General features: G+C 38.8%; 2 protein-coding genes across 3 annotated transcripts in view; one reads left to right on the forward strand and one right to left on the reverse strand.

Moving 5' to 3' along the window:
* BAIAP2L1 (BAR/IMD domain containing adaptor protein 2 like 1) overlaps positions 1–21,598 on the forward strand; it is a 41,979-nt gene that overhangs the window by 15,230 nt on the left and 5,151 nt on the right. Inside the window, exons 4-9 of the mRNA XM_086759654.1 lie at positions 17,060–17,121; positions 17,217–17,288; positions 17,618–17,755; positions 19,095–19,247; positions 19,710–19,877; positions 20,687–20,837. Coding sequence (XP_086615780.1) covers positions 17,060–17,121; positions 17,217–17,288; positions 17,618–17,755; positions 19,095–19,247; positions 19,710–19,877; positions 20,687–20,837 — 744 coding nt within the window. The remainder of the gene's footprint in view (positions 1–17,059; positions 17,122–17,216; positions 17,289–17,617; positions 17,756–19,094; positions 19,248–19,709; positions 19,878–20,686; positions 20,838–21,598) is intronic.
* The window catches only part of BRI3 (brain protein I3), a 32,679-nt gene continuing 20,355 nt past the window's right edge, over positions 9,275–21,598 (reverse strand). The window contains exons 4-5 of one of the 2 annotated variants that reach the window (XR_015260202.1): positions 10,270–10,422; positions 9,275–9,618 (exon numbers count right to left, since the gene is read on the reverse strand). The gene's annotated coding sequence lies outside the window, so the exon portion shown is untranslated. Of the gene's footprint in view, positions 9,619–10,269; positions 10,423–19,690; positions 19,777–21,598 lie in introns of those variants that run through there. The other variant, XR_015260201.1, reaches the window with a different exon arrangement.

A 21,598-nucleotide genomic window follows, 5' to 3' on the forward strand; every position in this document is an offset into this window, starting at 1 on the left:
AATTGTGATTGAAAATATGTTTTTATTTAACTATTAATTCTTCCCTGCAGTTATAAACCTTTTTCTAGATCTACTGTATTGAGAAAACATGTCCGCCTTTAGGGTCAGGCCTCTAACACTGCTTTCTGTTTGTCTTCTACTTAAACTGTTACTGCAGAAAAATCTTTTCTTCTTAAGGAAAACAGCAACTCTGGATTTCTCCAGCATACTCCCTGATAGAATACTTAATTTAGAGATAAGGAAAGTCAATGAACATTGGAAAAGGCAGGATAATGTGGTTAGGAGTCCGAGAGAGATAATTTGCATTTTCTTGAGAAAGTTTTAATAGTTCTGCAGCGAGGCTACAATACTGAACTATTTAGCAAAGAAATATGATGCACCCCAGATGTCTCTAAAAGTATCTTTGCTGAAAAAGAAAAAAAAAATAATTTACTGTGCCTTTTAGTATTTTAAAACTGAGATGCATGCTGAGCAGTATCGAATGTGTAAAGACTAGATCCCTGTGCTGTCATTTGCTTGTTGCGGACCCTGTTAACCTCAGTGGAATTACCATAGGCTCAGCCCACTGTGGAATTGTCTCCTCTGTGAGTTCCTTCTGAGACTTGCCAAAAGACGTGTTATTGGCCACTGGCAGCTCTATCGTGCATAATACTTCTGTTTTCTCTGCCAAAAAGGTCAGTAGTCATCAGTTAAGTTTTGTGGCATGCCTGTGAACCGCTTTTCTGGAATATACCTCTTGAGCATCAAGTGAGCTGACATACCAGCTTGTCCTATAAGAGCAATAGTCTACAGGTGACTGGCAAAGAAGCAGAGAGGAGCAATTTCCATAATTTTATTTGTGGATGTTACCTGTATCCAAATCTCATGTTCAGAATATTTTGATAACTTTTTACTTCTCCCTTCTTTAAAATTATATTATAAGGCCTCTTCCTGTATCCCACATTAACTGAAATCAACAGCAACATTCCCATAGATGCTAGTAGGAGGTCACTATATCTTTAATATTTATCCTGGCTCTTCACAATAAATTATAGACCAGCAATGGCCAAGTTCTAAAGCATTTTGGAGTGCTTTAATATTTGAGCACAAATTGAGGTACTGTGGTCTGGATTTCCAGTTTTTAGGTCTTTGGAAAACCAGAACATGCAAATGTTTTAATTTTGGTAATAAAAAATTGAAACATGCAAAGAAATATTTAACCTAATGTGTGAAACTAACGTGTTTAGAAACAAACACCACACACACACCCCCCTCATGGCTTACCAATTTAACCACACTCAGGGCAACTGGCTTATGGATGGCAAGACTTCATAGTAACTTCATAGCAGTCAGAAATCCCTGGTGCTGGTTTTCTACCTTACTGTCATCTACAGCAGAAATGAAGGGAAAACATACCTGTCAATTATCTTTGACTTCTCTTAAATGTACATGTCTGCTCCATTAGCTTGGTGTTTCACCCATCAGCCACTTTTTGGCTGAAATATTGCACTGAGTCATTTTACAGTTCAACCCTAAACCTGCTGGGTGGCCTAGAGCACGTTTACTGCCAAGTGTGATGTAAAGATTTGTTATCAAAAACACAGTCAATCTTTCCTCCTCATAAGGAAACGCAGAGCATAGTCTTCCTGCAATGAGACAGTAAAATGGATAGCAAGCCCATGGCAGGGCAGAAACAGAAATGGAAAATAAATTAGGAAGAAAACTTTTGAAGTGCAGGGTAAAATGCACAGAGGGCAGAGAAGAAGTGAGGCAAAAAATCAAGTTAAAATGCCAGAAAGTGCTTTCTTCTGTATGCTGAGGTTGGAGCAGAAGAGGGAAATGAGAATGAAATGGAAATCTGGATATTCCAGCTGTTTCAGAATTATTTTAATACAGAACAACTTAATATGAGTAAGTTGAGGAATTAGAAGAATATACTGCATTCGTGATACAATCCTTATGAATAAGGGATAAGCTGACTTAGGTCAACGTTCTTTCTAACTTTGTTTCACTGAATTTCTAAGCTTGTAGTCACTCAGACTCAGCTACGAGCCTTTAGGAACATAACCTGCATTTACATAGTTATTCTGCAATACGGAATTTGCGTATCTTTCCTAGGCACCTTTTGGAAATTTCACTAGGCAGAAAAGCCAGGAAAAAAAAGAAACTGCATCTTTAAAAATGTTAAGACTTCATACTAGTCGAATTTCAGCATACCACATCAGCACAATAAAATTTTGTGTCTCAATAGTGCACTAAAAATAATTTGACATAGTACTATACCACTGATACAGTGTTAAAATAGTAACTTTCATGACATGTTGCTTATCTCTTTTTATCTTGCCCAAAATATGGGTTTATGAGGCTTTGTCATCCATTTTTAGTGCTTATAATTTTAATGAGCTCTCTCTTCTAGTAACATCGGCTGTCTTTGTAGCCTTCACTTGCTCCATGAATCAGGAAGTTACGTGCTGCTTGCTCATTGAATACTACTGCTCGTATCTTCCCAAGCTCGTATCTTCCCAACCGTGTTAGCACCTGCCAGTTCTCGTAGATACAGCTCATTACATTGTGGGTGTGAAGGCCCAGTCTGTTGTATGGCAACAGTATCTATAGCAGTCACCCACAATTAGATTGTGGGTCCGTACCTAGAGCTTATTCCTCAAGAACTAGTAAGTGTGAACTATCCCTTGCTTGTCAAACTATAAAAAGCCAAATTATAAGAAAAAAATCACATTGCATGGTCTTGACCAATGGAACTACACTGCAGAAGTTCAGGATGTTAAAAGGAAAATCAGAGGAGACAAAATCTCTTCCCTAATCTAACCAAGACTGATAATTTATTTGAAGATTACTCTGTGTTACAGGCTTATTTTTATCATGGTCTCATTCTGTTAAAACTTATCTGGAAACAGGTATGCAAAAGCTTATGCTCATCTACAGTCTGAAATATAAGAATTTGTGGAAAAATTGGGTTCTTTTCAGGAGAATTTTTCAAGTTAAAAACCACTGCCAGTAATCTATAGAAGCAGATATTGGACTGAAATATTGCTCTGTGTTGTGGCAGTCACAAGACATGGAGATATGGAGAGGTGGGGAGAAAAATAAAAAACAACAACAAACCCAAACAAACAAACAAATCACAAAAAAAAAAAACCAAAAAAAAAAAACTTCTGATGGTGCAAGTTGTAAGTGGAATTCTTGCCTGACAGAAGATGAGCCCTGAAACTGATATTCTCGTGCACAAAAGAAAGGCCTAAGGACTGTGCTTCGCGTCTAAAAGGCAGTACTTGAACATATTCATCAAATGCAGATCTGCTCATAATGCTGTGTAATTTTAAAGGTCTCCACAACTTTGTCATGCTTTGTCAAATACAAAATCTCAATTGTGAAGTGGTATAGTAATACACCTAGTAACAGAGTATAGTAACAGAGGAATTACAGTAATCATAGAATCATAGAATGGTTTGGGTTGGAAGGGACCTTCAAAGGTCATCTAGTCCAACCCCCCTGCAAGGAGCAGGAACATCTCCAACCAGATCAGGTTGCTCAGAGCCCCATCCAGCCTGGCCTGGAATGTTTCCAGGGATGGGGCATCCACCACCTCTCTGGGCAACCTGTGCCAGTATTCTATAACTCGCATCGTAAAAAATTTTTTCCTAATTTCCAATCTAAATCTACCCCCCTCTATTTTAAAACCATTACCCCTCGTCCTATTGCAACAGGCCCTACTGAACAGCCTTTCCCCATCTTTCTTGTAGGCCCCCTTGAGGTACTGGAAGACCGCTATCAGGTCTCCCTGGAGCCTCCTCTTCTGCAGGCTGAACAGCCCCAACTCTCTCAGCCTGTCCTCATAAGAGAGGTGCTCCAGCCCTTTGATCATCTTCGTGGCCCTCCTCTGGACCTTCTCCAACTGGTCCATGTCCTTCTTGTGCTGGGGGCTCCAGAACTGGACACAGTACTCCAGGTGGGGTCTCACCAAGGCAGAGCAGAGGGGGAGAATCACCTCCCTCGACCTGCTGGCCACGCTCCTCTTGATGCAGCCCAGGATGCGGTTGGCCTTCTGGGCCGCAAGGGCGCATTGCCTGCTCATGTTAAGCTTCTCATCCACCAGCACTCCCAAGTCCTTCTCCTCAGGGCTGCTCTCAATCCATTCCCCGCCCAGCCTGGATTTGTGCCTGGGATTGCCATGACCCAGGTGCAGGACCTTGCACTTGGCCTGATTGAACTTCATGAGGTTGGCATGGGCCCACCTCTCCAGCCTGTCAAGGTCCCTCTGGATGGCATCCCTCCCTTCCAGTGTGATGACGGCACCACACAACTTGGTGTCATCGGTGAACTTGCTGAGGGTGCACTCTATCCCACTGTCCATGTCGCCGACAAAGATGTTGAACAGGGCCGGGCCCAGCACGGACGCCACTCGTGACCGGTCTCCACATGGACATGGAGCCGTTGACCACCACTCTCTGAGTGCGGCCATCCAGCCAACTCCTTATCCACCGAGTGGTCCGTCCATCAAACCCATGTCTCTCTAGTTTAGAGAGAAGGATGTCGTGCGGGACAGCGTCAAAAGCTTTGCACAAGTCCAGGTAGATAATGTCTGTTGCTCGTCCCTTGTCCACCGATGCCGTCACCCTGTCATAGAAGGCCACCAAATTGGTCAGGCACGATCTGCCCTTGGTGAAGCCATGTTGGCTGTCACCAACCACCTCCTTGCTCTCCATGTGCCTTAGCATGGTTTCCAGGAGAATCTGCTCCATGACCTTGCCAGGCACAGAGGTGAGGCTGACCGGCCTGTAGTTACCTGGGTCTTCCTTATTCCCCTTTTTAAAAATTGGGGTTATGTTCCCTCTCTTCCAGTCATCGGGGACCTCACCAGACCGCCACGACTTCTCAAATACGATAGCCAGTGGCTTGGCAACTTCATCCGCCAGTTCCCTCAGGACCCGCGGATGGATCTCATCAGGTCCCACTACTATGATAGGGATAACTGGGTTTTTTTTTTTTTTTTTTTTTTTTTTTAGAGCCCTTGTACTTCTCTGCAGTTAGTCTATAGTTATCTGCATCTTAGTCTGAGAGTCAAGGCCAATAAACCATCGGTCAGTTAAGAGCATATGGTAATGATCAGTGAACAGACCTGCAGGTTATCCAAGTCAGCCTTTCTTTGGAATCTGTATAAGGAAGCTAGGTAAGTTAGAGCTCTTGAGTAGCATCTAACAAGACCATAGAGATCCTTTGGTAACTGTTTTCCAGGGTTTCTTAAAGCAGACTAACAAGTAATAATTTGATGATAATGTAAATTTAATACTAATGTAATCATTAATGTGAAGTTCAATTTATAGAGTCCTGATTTTTTTATTTTTTTTTTATTTTTTTGGTGATAAAAATTTTTTTTACATTTTACATTTGCAACTAAGAGAAACCCTATGGACTTTCTCTCCTTATTTCTGTTTGAGAGATTTTTCTGTATCAGAAACTGTGAGCTTCAAGTTGCCAACTCATATAGAAAAATTTGGAACTGAATTGGAAAATTCTTCCTTTGCTAAAAATAACATATCTCCTTGCTGAAGAAAATTCTAATCACACTGTAATAAAGGTAATACCATCTTTTTAAAATACTTACCTTGCAAGTATATTTCATTAAAAACTGTCCACTTCCTTCTTGATTAATAAGCAAAATTGCCATTGAGTGTGTACTTTTCAGAGTTAAAGCTCTCCTGCTACTCCTGCGATATAGCACTGAAGTGTCACTCTTAAGTGTTGAGAAAGGCAAGCAGAAAAAGAGAAACTTCCATCGTTTAGGATGAATGTAGCTAATTGCACTTCAGTTTTAAAATAAGGAGGGCAGGGGAGGGCCGCCAGAGTTGTTGGCTCACTTGAGCATATAAATTGACCCTTTCATCTGGTATCCTGTTTCACTTGTCTTAGAGAGGTGACACGTAGCACCCTCCCTTCACCGGCTCATTTAAACTAAAGAAGAGAGACCTGTCCTCTCGCCCCATCTTACTGCATCGCTGTCTCTTCTGTAGTACAAATGCTTTTGGAATAGATTGCGTTGGAGAGAAAGGCAAGTGAAGTCTGCCAGCAACTACAGAACCTCTTTAGCACCTCATCTGGTGGAAACTTCTGGGAAACTGGCTTAGAGGCTGCAGTTTAAGTAGTTAGTGTATCAGGCCAGCTTTTCCTATGGAGCATTAATAAAATGCTCTTCTACTATATTTATAATAAAATTGCATCCGAAGAAGCCACTCCATTCTTTTCTTATAAAAGGAAATACACAGAGCTGTCTTGATAAGGAAATACAAAGTAGTTGTGTGGTTTTTTCCAGGAGTAAGGTTTTGTATCTTCTAATTTTATGACAGCCTAAGTTTGTGCTATATAGACTTCCAATCTGCTATAAGAAAGCTAGAAAAAAAGTTTGTTCTGTATACAATCATGTTGTTGTAACTTCTGTTATGAAGACTTCCAGTTAAGGTGCAAGTTTTCTGGTTCTAGAAATGGCTGAAGGGAGGAGTAGAATATGAAAACACACAAGACTCAGAATTGCAGGGCACTGATGTTGCAGAATACTAGCACCAGGGGAAGAAAAGAAGACAGGTATTCATAGGACTTTAGTGATATTTTTCCGGTTATTTTTTTGGATTAAATTTTAGATAATTGGTCATATTTCTGAGTCAATTTCAGTTTTGGTTTTTTGGTTTTGTTGGTTGGTTGGTTGGTTTTTTTCCCCCTTTACAGCAACTTGTAAATGGAAGCTGATTCTCCTGACTTTAGTCAGTGATGAGATATGGGTATAACACCCTTACAGTATATAGCCCTGAATTTCTCAGGGTAATTAACAGTTCATAGGTAGCATTGGCAGTCCTGTTCCTTGTGATGCATCGTTACAGGTCACAGTTATAGCGTTATGGCTCTGACACCAGTGCACGCGTCTTTGCACCTGCTACTGTAAGCAGACCTACCTGTGTGTGATGACTCTGGAATTCAGCCCAGGACATCCATAATGACACACGTGACCACACACCCTCAGGGGAAAAATCGGGTATTCCAGACACCTCCAGTGAGTGTGTACTTACCTGATATCTTCACGCTATGCCTTGAAGGCCTGAGAAAATGCTGAAGATATCATGAAGGGCATCCTTAAAGATTTTTCTGACTATATTGGAACAGTTAAATTTCACATGAGTCTCCTAGATAGCGAAGACATCTTTCATCTTGCAGTAAAATCCCTGGAAAGGATGCCCTAAACTTCACTTGTGTGTATACCCAGTGTTTGCTAGACTGTGGCTCATGTCTGTCTAGAGAAGAGTAATCTGGAAGTGAGAACTGGCATTCTGTGTGCAGGGCAGGTGTGTGTTCCCTGGCAGCTCTTTGCACTTGCCCCAGCGCCTTGGGATCATACCGTGTTTGGGTTAGTACAGCGGGCAGGAGGCTGTTCTCTCTCCGCTGATACTTAGCATCACAATTTTTCTTCGCCGCCAGCCCCAGATAGGTCTGTTAGAAAATAAATAAGCCTGAGAGTCTGCATAGAGAAAATATACTTAGTTGTCCTCTCAGTGAGAGAAATAGATGGAAAATGGAAAGTAAATGGCAACATTGCAAAGAAAATGGCATCATGTGTGTAATCAGCTTGTAAATCCTTTAACCGAAGTCTAATTGTATTTTGTACATACAGTCTGCTCTTACTGATGAATTACTTCTAAACTAAAAAAAAATTCCAATATCGATTGTAGATGTCTTTAACGTTCCTAAGGGGAGGGAGGGAAACAGTTGTCTTGAGAGAGAAATACTTCTGAGAGAAATACTTTTATCAAAACTTTTGTCTCACAAGTTTGGGTGTGGACACTGCTAAGCCTGGGAAGCTTGATGGCAGTTCCAAAGTGCTGTTAGAAAAATTGCAGTGATTCCTTGCATTTTACTGAATATCATGTAATACTTACCATTATAACTTAAATATTTATCCTCTCTAGTACTAGAAACCCATAAAGAACTTCAGTTTTTGCTGTTTAGCATGATTTGTTTGTTCCAGTCCTGCTGAAAAACGGAGATTAGCTTTCTTGTATGATCTTCACTAACTAATCTGCCGAAAACCAGCTGGGCTTCACCCAGGCAAGTTCAGGCTTGTGGTTGTATGGTAACTTATTTTCTTTGCACCTGACTTCTGTAAGGATTACAAGTCACTTGTTTAACACCACCGCAGCTCAAGTATGAAAATCTATTGTATACAAGGCTTTCAAGGCCCTAGGAAAGATCAGTCTCTGACATACATTCCTTAATATATTGTGGGTTTGTATGTTTGGGTAAAAAAATAAATGCCAGCAGCCATCTTCATAAATACTAGTGATGGAGTAACAGGTGGAAAAACAAGTTTGCCATTTTTCATGCATTATTTATGTGGCATATGCTTTTCCTTTCCTTTTTTAACGTTAAAATTTAGTTACTATGCTTATCAATTATCAGAAATGATTAATATTTCATGTTAATTAGCATCTGCTCAATGGTATAGTAGGTTTAAAACATTCTAATCTCAGAATTTTTTTGACTAAGATCAAAACAGCATGGGAGAGAAAGGGGAATTAGACTAGCAGAATGAACTATGCTAAAACTCTAAAAAAGTCACATCCCTCTTTAAAATATAATGTAAGCTAATATTTTTGTTCTGCTTAAAATTGTAAACTAGGAGCGTCACACCAAGAACAAACTCAGAGTAACTGGAAATTGTAGTGGTCTTGATAATCTCTTCAGTATTCACTCTTCTAAAGTCCTGTGTGGGAATTTATGAACACTTCACTGCCTGCTTTAGAGCATGTAGTGCATGGTATGAATTTGGTAGTATTTTTTAAAATCACTTGTGTCAAGCTGAAAGAATTTGGCATTAATTTTAGCCTAAGTAAAGTATATTTAAAAAGCAAGTTGATCCTTGGGTTTAACTGAACATGGCTTTTCTTATAAACAGACTGAAGTATAAAGAGCTGAGGAGTTATTTGTACCTTTTAATATTTAAATATTCTAAAGTGGGGTTTTTTTAATTGTAATTTTAATTCTATCTTATGTATTGGTAAAGTACTTCACTATGGAGTTTTACACTGTTTTCTTCCACGTGACCATCAACAAAGTTTTAGGACACAGAAAAGATTACCATGTAATTTTCATCCTGAACCACAAGATAAACTGGTATCATAGGCAAGAGGTGCTAGGCTACTACATTAGAAGTGAACTGCACTCTATCCCCTCACTGTTTGTCTAGTTATGAAATGGGACAAGGACTTTTGAATAGCAGGATTTTTTTATTATATTCCTCACACTGAGAGCAGTGTGTAATCTAACGACAGGGGAAGTGCTAGAGAGTATTGCCAAAAATGCATTCCAGCAAACGTTATTCCGAATAATACACAGCTAAGCTGCTGAGAATTGGTATTTAAGCTTTTGTTTTCCCTTTAGAGAAATATACATTCATTTTGCGCAAAATCCCAGCCATAATCTTACAACTGGTTCTGAGTGCCTTTTTCTAGCCAGTTCCACAAGATAATAAACCTGTGACTGGAGGTCCTTGAGGAGATGGTGGCCACGGCTGAGCTGTCACCACCAGTGCAATTTATCCAGTCAGCTGCCTACTCCTGGCTGGGTCCAAGAAGTTTCCTAGGAGAGGGGGTGACCAAAACAAAATAGCAGTGGCAGCCTGCTACTGGCCATCTTTATTTTCTGTTATTTTGCCTGATGCTGTTGGCTCTGGAGCAGAGGGAACAGGCTGTCAGTGAGATAGACAGGTATTTGAATATATATGCTATATATGTACATACAAATACGTACATACCAAAACAAAGCAAACAATTTGGGAAGCAGAGAACTTAGTATACAGCATTTGCTGTAAAAGCAAAACAGTAAAAGGTCCTTTTCTTCTGATAGAAGAATGTATGTTGTACCTAGAAAGTAGCTGATTAAAACAGCTGCAGACTTCTATTACAGTATGCTGCCTGTGATGTAGCTGGAAATAAATTATTTGACCAAATCAAAAGAGATTCCATAGGGAGTTTTTTGTTGGGGGGGGAGGGTGGGTGGTTGTTTTGGTTTTGTTTTGTTTTTCTCACACACACACACATATCCTGGCTTGATTTTTAACTTCAAGCAGTTTTGACTGTGGTCAAACATACATCACAGCTGTGCGTGGGCTAGAATATATTTTTTCACTAGGGAGCCACGTGAGGAACACAGGCAGAGAAGCCGTGTGAGAAGGAGAAAGTAGAGCCCTGTGGGTTCATCACCACCGAACGCCATAGGTGCCCAACTCACCAAATTGTCAGCAGTGTCTTGCACAATCCTGTTTACTGCTTACTCATTTTGTCTGGATGTGGACGCAAGATACTCAGACTTGGGCATCTTCCAGGGTCTCACAAACTTTGGAGGACTGTTTATCTCTTCTGTACCAATGTGAATGTACAATATCTAAAAAGATACGAAATATTTAGCACTAATGGAACTTGTGAAAAAAAAAAAGTGATAAAAGATAAAAAGTTGAAACTTCTTAACTCTGAGCATTAAATCAGTTTCATAAAATTGCTTGAAATATTGTGAGCTAACTTTAGATGAGAAATGATGCTTGAGAAGCAATTTAATATAAAATGTTTGCATAGTTAAAGGGGAGCTGAAAGCACGAGACTATTTGTATGTTAAATGAATAATTAACTCTGTGGGAGCCTAATGTAAACAACTGTGACAACACATGCTGTTTACAGGACTACATTTAAAAATCTTCATATATCTTTAACTGTGTAGAACTTGAAATTTTATTTTACATGTCTAGTAGTATCATAATGTCCACTTTTATTCCTCAAGGTTCATAATCAATATCACTTTGGGATTTTATCTTACTGGACTAGTATGTGAATACAGATTTCAGCCACTGTGTTGTGCAGGTTTTTTATTTCATTTAACTTGTGTTTAATCTTTTTTAAATTAATTAACTTATTTGCTTGCTATATAATAGAAACATATATGTTGTTCACAGCCTTAGTGAGAATTTTGCATATTTTAAAATAAAAATTGATCTGAGAATGCAATTTAGAATGTGAGGTTCTCTCTGCTTCTATTTTTGTTATATTTACAGATTTTATTTATTTATTTGCCATTCTAGGAACATGTAACTATCTATTTGGAGATGCTGCTTCAGGACACTAAATCTAGCATGTATAGCGGACTTAAAATTCTTTATTATACTCTGAAATATCTTCCCTTTTTCTCTGTTGTAGGTTTTATTCCTTTTTTTTTTTTTTTTTTTTATCCTTCCCCTTCAACTTCTGCAGTCACCTTCATAAAATGGCGTGGAATGGTCATGTGTCAATGCCATTTTACAAAATGAACTACAGAGATTTACTCCTTGCTTCCTATTTCATGTTCGTTCATGCAGTAAGGAAGCAGACTTGACCTCGTCCTATTGATTTATGTGCGCATTAGTATTAATTCTACAGATTGTGAAGTTTTTTAAGCATTCTGGACAAATTGTGTTAGCAGCAAAGTACAGTTAGACCTTGGGAAGTTTTACATTACTTCATGATTTTATTCTTTCTCATCATATTCCATTAAGGGGTTTTGCCTTCTTTAAAGCATCTGTTGCACAATTAAATCGTTCTGCAATAAATCCTTCCTGTGACAGAATGAGAAACTTAACACATTTGAGGCTGAACAGATGTTTTGTTCAATCATATTTATTTGTTATACTGTATTACTTTGAAACTTTTATATTTTACTACCTTTCACGGGCTACTGGTCTCAAAGGACGTTGTTTCTAACTTTCCCTTGTTATAAATGTCTTTCTTCTGGGACAAGGATAACTTGGAAGAAAGAGAGCATCATGACAGAAATGGCATCTAATAACGCACGACATTGTCTCCATGTGTAGCTTTGACTCAGCCTTTCATTCTCTTGTTTAATGTAAACAATTATGTCGCTTCATCTCTAAGACGTTAAGTTACTAGACCTGCCCCGAATGCAAAATAGGACAATAGGAGAGAAATGAGTGATATAATTAAGCACTTCTCCATTCCTAGACATCTAAGAAAATCTCTCTATTAAGAGACTTGAATTTTTTCAAGAGCAACCTCCTCTAAATAAAACAAAATTGAAGTAGATTTCAAGTAAGGTGATGCAACAAATACTTTTATTGATTCGAATGCGGCTGTTTGGTACTTTAAAAGTGCAAAGGATTTTGTTGGTGGCTGTTAATATTTGTTTCTATGACAGAGCTCTGTTGAGTTCCATTTTAGTTTCTAACTTGAACTAATCCTTTTAGTTTTCTATTTGTAAGAAGGGTCAACGTAAGCTAAAAAGATAAATAACCAGTACAATCACCCAGTGCGGATGGTGAGTGTGAATGTGTAACTGCTGCAGATGTTCTGCATTCTGGCCTTACGATGAGTATTTCTGTTACAAATTGCTTTCCTTGTTGTTCATCTACTGTGAAGACAGTCTTTTGAGCATGTTGTCTTGCTCATGGGATGCTGTGTATGGAGAAATAACTGTTACACATTTTGGGTTAGTGATTTTTTTTTCCTGTTTTTCAGTAACAAATCCAACAGCATTAATAGAATTCTAGTCTGTCTTACTTTCTCAGTAGAAAAATGTAGTAGAAAATACAGATACCACCTTGGTAAGCCTAAAACTATTCTACAAGTTCCTGAAGTCTCAGCTTAGAAGATCTTTCTACCTGTGCGTTGAACCTATTTGAAACTAAAATAAATTTACCATGGAACTTGGCATTACTGTTCAAGGTCATATTTCAGATTATAGCTGTATTACACAGCACGATTTCAGGAACCATATATGAGAAGTGTTTGTTTTACTTTTAAGTTATTTAACATATATGAGATGTTCCTTCAAAATCTCTATCTGAAAGAGATAGTTTCTTCTCTTCCCTGTAATGCACTTACAAGGTAATAGCAAAATAACAGAACACGTGTCTATAAACACTTACAACTATGTTTTTCTTTTCTAAAACAAATGTGGGAATATTCAATGTACCCCTCCTTTTAGTCACAAAGATTTCATGTTCAGGATGTGGGGGAATGGAAAGCAGAAAATAGTATCTTTGAAAGGCAAGTATTTTAATAGTTATGTTTATGATCAAGACCAGTGGTTTTTGTTTGTTAATTCATTGCATAATATGATGCCTAACACTGGTTCAAGTTTACAGTATGTCTGCCACAAATTGGACTGAAGTGGTCTGTTGCCGTGCACTGGAGTCATGTCATTGTTTCACAGGCTAGGGGGCTGCCAATAAATGGTGACAAGGTTGATATCTGGTTGTTGTGTATTATGAGCTCTCATATATAAAACCTCATCATGAGCAGCTTTAATACATGGCAAAATATTTTCAGCTGATGTGAGAAATACATGTTTGTCTTCACCTTAAGTAATTTTCTGTACCTTTTCACAGTATGAATAATTACTGAACGTTAGAGCCTGGCCTTGGGTTATGCTGCTCTTAATCCAGAGTAACCTACTGCCTTATTAGAGCTAGTCTATAATTCACCACTGAAATTAAAATCAAAATATTATCTTGAGTTGTTCAATTTCCATTCCAATTGGACACTGTATATGCAGGCTGGGGTTCTTTTCCCTTTCCCTAATTAGTCTTCTACAAAAACTTGTCTCCTTGTACAAATCTTATTTGGGAGGGCCCTCAAAATGTGGCTAACCCATTATCTTTAAACTGGCAGTGAAAAACCATAGTATATGTTCACTGTAAAAATGTCCTCTATTTATTCAAAAAGTGCAGAATCTGACCTATAATTTAAATTTTAATAGGTCAGAGTGTGCTTACTGTGGGTTCTTTTCGAAATGTTGATTCAAAACATGAAAGAGGAAATTAAATGGGTGAGCCAGTACACACAGTGCCGGGGGATTAGCGGTGGCAGTAAGGAGATTCCAGCATAAAATGGCTTTTGCCTGATGCACAGCATACAGGGAGCCTTTGGTTGAGAGAAAAAGAAAATGCAGAGAGATACAGTCACTGCTACCTAAAAACACTAAAAGTGTTGTAGAACACTCTAAAATAAACTCATGAAATAATCCAGCACAAACCATTTAGAAGACAGTGTAGTTTTTAAAGTTATTTTCATTTCAGGGCATGTTTTGGCAGCATTGTTTGTAAAAAAGATGAAAAAACCTGTTTCTAACCAAGCATTCGAAGCCGAAAGACTTGAAGGCTGCAGTCAGTTCAAGTGCTGTGTGAGACAAAAATAACACCCTCCGAGCGTCAGGTTTTCCACTGCTGACACACCAGGTGAATGGGTGGTTTCATGGAGCGTTTGCGCTGCGGCAGGGCAGGGCAGAGGAAGGGAGCGCGAGAGCTGAGTCAATACCCGACGTTGTTGGATGTCTGTCAGTACGTGGAGCGCCGGGTTAGCTGCGCGAGCGTTGCCAAGTATTAGCTAAGTGTGCTGCTTTGGCAGAGGGCTGTCAGAACGTACTTTGTACAAAGAGGGAGAGTAAGTTCATTTTAAAAGAACAAAAATCTACACGGGCAATTATTTTCAGGATCACTTCACCGCTCATTCTGAATTTCTATAACTCCCCAAATAGCATTCCATTCTGTATATTTAGAACAAAACAAAATTTGTAATTTTATTTGTATTTCTTGATTTTTTTCCCCCTGATTTCTTTTAACACTATTTTCCTTTTTAAGCTGTAGATAAGTGTTTGCAAAACTTTTCTAATTTTAAAAGCTTGTTACAGTCTAAAATGTATCTTCTCAGTTGAGTTCAGTGAAACAGAAGCACTATGGACTAAAGCACACTCACTTCTACAGCCTTAAAATAACAAGGTGGCTTACTCATGTCTGCTCCTTCAAGCGTTTATGTAGCTACATTGTATTTACTTTTCTGTTGCATATGAGCAACTAATTACTATAGCACCTCTCACTTCTCGTAGTATTTATATTTTTGAGGCCACCAACAACTTTAAATATGAACAAAAGCTGTACAGAAAGACTCAGAAAAACCATACATATATGGTGTGTGTGTGTGTGTATAAAACACAGCACCCTTCTGTCTCTCCCATCTACCATCCTGACTGAGAACTCCTTTTTCTTGCAAATCAAGGAGTTAGCTGTTCTCTTCTATTCTGATACATTCTTCCAAGTCTGCTGTTGCCTGTTGTGCAAAGAAACAGAGGTGGGGATCGGGGCGCGCAGAGGGATTCCTGAAGTCAGCAGAGACGCATGTTTTTCTTCCTGAACTGCTTCATGTTTCCCAATAAACAACAATGCAGAGCCACGTTTTGCATTATTTAGTTAAAGATCTGCTGTGTCATACTGCTTCACACGGCAGGAGATATGGTTCTTATTTCAAAGAAATTAAAACTTTGACATGTTGTAACTCGAGAATGGCAGATAAGAAGGGAGAAAGGTGGTAATACGTACCAGGCACTATGGGACTGCATCTACGCTGTGGGAAGGTGACCAAATCACTGGCATGTGCTATGGGGAGACAGGTTTTAAGGGCCGGGGAGATGCTGATAATGAGAAGGATCTCATGAAAAGTTCTATCATTCGTTTTATTTAGCCTTTTTTTTTTTTATCATCTGCTGCACCTTTTGGGAGCTGTTGTGCACACCTGAAGTATCTGAAGCATATAGGATGATAAGTTTTTTGTACTAACTCAGGAGAGGTTCTCAAAGAATATGGATGGTAGAAAACAAAATTTGTAAACCAGCGTGTTTTACATCCTTTTTTGCCTTTGAAAAAATGAAACTGAGAGTTGTGGAAGGTAACAAGTAGCAGGGGGCACACAGAGCAGTCCCATGCGGTGACTCTGCCAGTGATATGTAATCAGAATTGCAGAACTGTGTGTAGCTTTGTGAGGCCTGCCTGAACGTTAGGACAGCACTGCTGCAGGTTTAATACTGCAGTCACCTCTATGGCAAATACTTCCCGGTGGGATGACAGATTACTAGGGGAAGCATCCCGGTGAACCAGCTGTGGAACTGAACCTGCCGTTCTTGCTGTGGAATGGAATGACAGTAAAACACATCCCTAGTCGAGACTTCCAGGTGCAACGCAGTCTGGGAATCTGATCATGGCCCCAGCACTTTCGGTTTTTTGTAACGGCTCTTGGTTGAGACCTGGAATCTATCTGCAGGTCTAATTTGGGTGGAGTCAAACCGGGCACTTCAGGACACTTCCAATGACTCTTCTCAGCAGGATGTTGCAATGTCCCAGACAAGACTGGCACACGCTCAGTGTGTCAGTGCCAGCGCAAAGAAGGGAGCGGGGATGATGTGGCCGTCTGCACACAGGGCAGGACGGCAGCGGGCAGCTTACATTGGTTTGCACATAGAACCACACCCAAAGGACTGATGATTTTTTTCCTCTATATCCTCCTAAAGCAAAATGAAACAGTTCAGCTTTTATCTGCTCATGGTTAAAAGTAAGCTGTGTAACTTTGTGCTGGAAGACAGCAGAGCATACTAGGTGTATTTAGGATCTGCGAGAGGATGCTGAGAAATGTGCTGCTACTTGGCTGTTAGTTAATGCTGTACAGTCTGGCTGTAATTGCTGATAAAACAGCACGGGAAATTAATCTGCATATGTATCAGATCTGGTTTAGCAGGTGTGCTATGAGTTAATGTGGAAGGATACTTTGTTAATTCTGAAGGTGCAGTTAGTTAATAAATATTAAAGCTTCGTTTTCAGACTGAAAAATGGATAGCAGCTATCGGGACAGTAACAACTATCTCTAGTTCTTGTGTGCTGCTGTCTGACTTAGCAAGAAAAGAGGCTATTACTAAATCAGTATGAGCGATCTGGAGAGAAGGAAGCATTTATTTTGTCTGGCACTCCATGTCCCTTTTGCATAATAGTGCATGATTAATTATTTTTCTGTCACTTATGAGCTTCTTGGTTTGTCTGTGGCCAGATCTAGTTATTTATTTGAACTGCTGTGATGAGCAACACCAAGAAATTTATCTCTCTTAAATACACTCTAGTTAATAAAAATATTAGTTAAATATATTTTATTACTACTCTTCGTTAACTAACTTCAGAACTCTACGAAAGAAACAAATACGGTTGTATGTTTATTAACAGGCCAAGTTCTGGTGGAAATTTCAGGAACACACAAGAAACTTAATGACAGTCTAGAGGAGAGTGTAAGTTAAACAATTTTTTTTAATGTCTTTTCCTTTTGAAATTATACATTACTTTTGCCGATTTTTAATAACCCTTTATTCATTTGCTTTTAAAGTTCAAAAAATTTCATAAAGAAATTATATCTGAACTGGAGAAGAAAACAGACCTGGATGTAAAATATATGAATGTAAGTACATTCAATTCTAAAAGTCGTATTTTATTCATCTATTGCTAGTCAAATAATTTTTTGGAGATTGTTCCCTAACGATTAATCAACATGCTAGCACTGAGCTTTAGATACATAAACATGGCAAAAATTGCCATGCTTGTTTTGAGTTAAAAAGGGAATTAATGCATGACTTCATAGCATTTTTAAACTAAAGCTGAGAAAGGCAATTGCCTGACTTATTTGGTGTTTATTAGCGATATCTCGTACATTATGCTAATGCTTTTTATTCCCTTGCCCAGTTACATGGCTGAGTGCGTTATGAGATGCTTTAAATGCTTTGATTGCAGGCAACTTTAAAGAGGTACCAAACTGAACACAGAAGCAAATTAGATTCTTTAGAGAAGTCTCAGGCTGAATTGAAAAAAATCCGAAGGAAAAGCCAAGGAGCACGAAATGTAATGAAGTATGAACATAAAGAAATGGAGGTGAGTGTATTGTCTCTTAAGTTATTTGTTTCTTTGTATGAGAACTGATCAGGACAAAATGTTACACTACTACAGGTCACATCAGAGTCTGTTTTAAAATGACTGCTGAAGCTTACGGCAATTTTTGTATATTCAGTGTTATTAATGTAACTCCTCTAAGTTGTTTGGCAACAGTTAAATTCTACAATTTCAAAGAACATGCATTTTTGGTTCCTCAGAGTTGGTTTGTATTAAAGGCCCTCCTAGAGTATGTATTCCAGTTGAAATTAAGCTCTGAACTGCTCTGCTGTACATATTTGAAGACCACCTCTTCCATTTCTAGGTTTCATCCCTTGACCACTACTTGACTTTTTTTAAGTACCTCTGTAACTACACCTTTATGCAGAGATTTACAGAGGGAGTCAGCTATGCTGTGCAAATTCAGTAGTACTTTGCTATAAATTAATTTCCCAAAGTAGGCAAATGCCAACTAACGTTATCACTATTACCTTTCCTACTGATCTTAAAACAGCATTGCCATCTTGAGGTGAAATAAGGAATGGCAAGGCAATGAAGAGAAACTATTTTAAATAGGAAGTCATATTCTGATTGTCACATGTCTCTCAGAAAATACTTGCCATTGATATTTTTATTTGCACAATACTTATTTTGTGCTAACTTACATTTTTCCCCTCCATATTTTTCTATTTTAACTTTCTTTTCGAATAAAGCTGTCTTTATATCAAGGTACAGTAAACAAAAGTAGTACTAGCTGCTATTTCTTACTACCTATCTTTTAACCTACATTCACAGCAGTTCTTTTTTTTAAGGTATTGGACTGAGAATTAAACGATTTGCATTTAATCACAGTTCAGTGATGAATGCTCATAACCTCAGACAAATACAATTCAGTCGTTTTAGTAACTAATTTTCCCCCTCTAATATGAAGTAGAGATTCATCGTAGCTTTCTGGGAGTAAATGTAACTGCTATGGGGCAGACGAAGGCAGTTAGTCTGAGAACACTTGTGGCTCAGCACAGTTGCTGCTTTGATATCATATTCTTATTTACTGCAGCGCTTTATTTTGAGGCTGAAAGACTGTTTCTTGTCGTAGTCCCCCCCGCCCTGTTCCCACCCCCTAAATGGACTGATTGCCTGTAATGACAATGTACAAATACCTCATAAAACTGGGGAAGTTAGGTGTGTGCATGAAAGGAGAAAAACTTGGAAGTGGAGCCATCCTACCTCAGCCCACCCCTCCAACAGCTTTTTCTAAGGCTTTTGGAGTTTGCCTCAGTAATTGGATACAGACTCAGAGACTGTAGGTGATTTTTTTTTTTTTTTTTTTTTTTCTTCTTAGTATTTGGAAACTGTGACCTCTCGACAGAGTGATATTCAGAGATTTATTGCAGAGGGCTGCAGAGAAGCTCTCCTTGAAGAAAAAAGAAGATTCTGTTTTCTGGTTGACAAGCATTGCAGCTTTACCCAGCACATGCACTTCTATCACATTCAGGTCAGTGGCATGGGTGTAAACAGAAATGAAACTCCTGAGATCTGATCGTACAGGCGATCTTGGGTAACTCCCGTAAATGAGACTGCCATAAGCCGCTGAGAAAGCACTTAGGAACGCTGTAGTGCCAGGCAAGTGTTGTGATCAGTTCACAGAAAATGTTTGCAATGCCATATTCTCTTACATGTCTTGTAGAAACAATAAAGGGTTAATGTGACTTATTTAAAATCATATATTAAGGAAAAAAGTACAGACTAATCAGGTATTTCCAGCATCTGACCCTGAAAAAGGACAGCCTCTTTCTACAACATATTTGTTTCAAAGAGCTATTATTTACTACAATCTTTGAAAAGACTTCCATTTTGCTGGTGTTCTCATTTTGGTATAATGAAAATTTACAAGTAGGTCTGTGCAATTTTATGGCAAAGCATATCTTTGACAAGTACCTTTTAAACTTGGATGCAGTGTGCGGACTTCCTAAAATCCAAGCTGCCTGGGTGGCAGGAAATCTGTAGCGATGCCACCAAAGTGCCTGAAAAAGTCAGAATGATGATCGATGAAATAAAGACACCTGGTTCCACGCCAATATCAGGAACTCCACAGCCGTCACCAATGATAGAGAGAAATACCACGGTATGTTGTTCTTTGATGGTTAAGGGTTCTCTCTTAAATGGCAGCAGAGCGGCTTTGCTAGCTTGTTTTGTACCTACGCGTTTGGGATTGAGTCTATAATGCACCTCTGTTGGAATATACTGGGGCTGGGTACACAGCAAATCATGAAGCTGAAGCTGTGCTACTGGAAGAATACCCAGTATAGCAGGCAGGAGCACACATCCAGGCAAGACTCAGTTTTCAATTGGGTGCAGAGAACTTTTTCTGCAGAGCCCAGCCTCAGAACTACTTATCATTCCATTTCCTACATTCTTACCCGTAAGGAATAGTAATTACATACTCAATAGTTCAATATAAACTTCAACAAAATGTTATTTTCTATTTTCTTTCCTTCTTCCTTTCTCTCTTCATGATTCTTATTAACATGTTAGAGTACAAGTTAAATTCTAAATTCTACCTATTTGTATGTTGTGTCACCGTTAGTTGTTGAATTTCTAAATTACATTAGTAAACTTCTCAAAAAGAAAAAAAAATTGGAGATTATCTAGGAGTAACTGTGCTATTTGGGGAAAAAAAAAAGGGCTATCATAGCATTTCCACTTAGATATAAACCACTAAACATAAACTACTAGTACAGTCTTGCTTTGCCGAGGGACAGAACCTCTTACAAACTGTGCTGTCAGAAATTTCATAGGAACAGGAGGACTTTCTGATGGGTCTAAATATGCATCATTTGGGAGTATTTAAGCATTGTGTTCTAGAATTTCATGTTGCAAATAAGTTGTCACTGTCCCCTCAGTATTGTGATACCGTTGTTCTTGTGACTGTAGATTGGAAATGATTTTTATCCTCATCATGAAAATGCATCGAAGGTGCCCCCTGCCCCTACAGGAAGGGCATACACGAGCCCACTAGTTGATATGTTTAACAACCCTGCAACGCTTCCAAAGACGTCTTCTGAAAAACTAAGTAATTCAGCAGGTGAGTGGCACTTTGGTGCGAACTCCGTGAGTGTCAAAGCCACACTGTGGTGTTCAAAATCACCTTAGGACTTGACTGCTATGATGATGGGAATTCCAGGAGGTATAGAGTAGAAAATGGTCTTTACAAAGTGTTTATATGTTACCTAACAGGAGAAATATGCTCTATAAGGAGAGTTGTTTGCGGTAAAACACAGTTCAAGGTAGGTAGCTTCTATTTTAATCACTTTCTGTGTGTCCCTGATTAACCCAGCTTAACTGCGCGTATAACTTCCAATCTTATCAGAAGAAGGCATTCTATAATTTTGATACATCGGAGTGATAATTTCAGTACACAGAAATAAACACAAACTACTATTACAGTCTTGCTTTGGTTTCCTCTGAGGGCATGCAGCAATTAGGGAAGAATGCACATGGGACAAAATGAGCATAGTTTTGTGTTTCTTTCCTAAAATGTAAAATCCTATTAAGATTTGTTTTCTAAGTTTCTTTTTTTTTTTTTTTAACTTTCTCTGCTATAGAGAAGGAAGGGAAAGACCTAAGCCTAGACCACAACATAAGAAATGCAGAACTCTTCAATGTGATAATAGCAATTCCAGCATTTCTTAATTAAAAATGTGTTTACAAGATACCGTACTGGCCAAATAGCATCCAGTTTTGAGGCCTCCTTTAAGTTGTCATCTGGTAAACATCTGGTGTCTGCAGAGTGCCAAGTATCTGCAACTCTCATCGATTCCGTTGAAGCTGAGTGCTAGGCACATT

This window comes from Chlamydotis macqueenii, chromosome 15 (assembly GCF_036417535.1).
Source record: "Chlamydotis macqueenii isolate bChlMac1 chromosome 15, bChlMac1.mat, whole genome shotgun sequence".
Lineage (NCBI taxonomy): Eukaryota > Metazoa > Chordata > Aves > Otidiformes > Otididae > Chlamydotis > Chlamydotis macqueenii.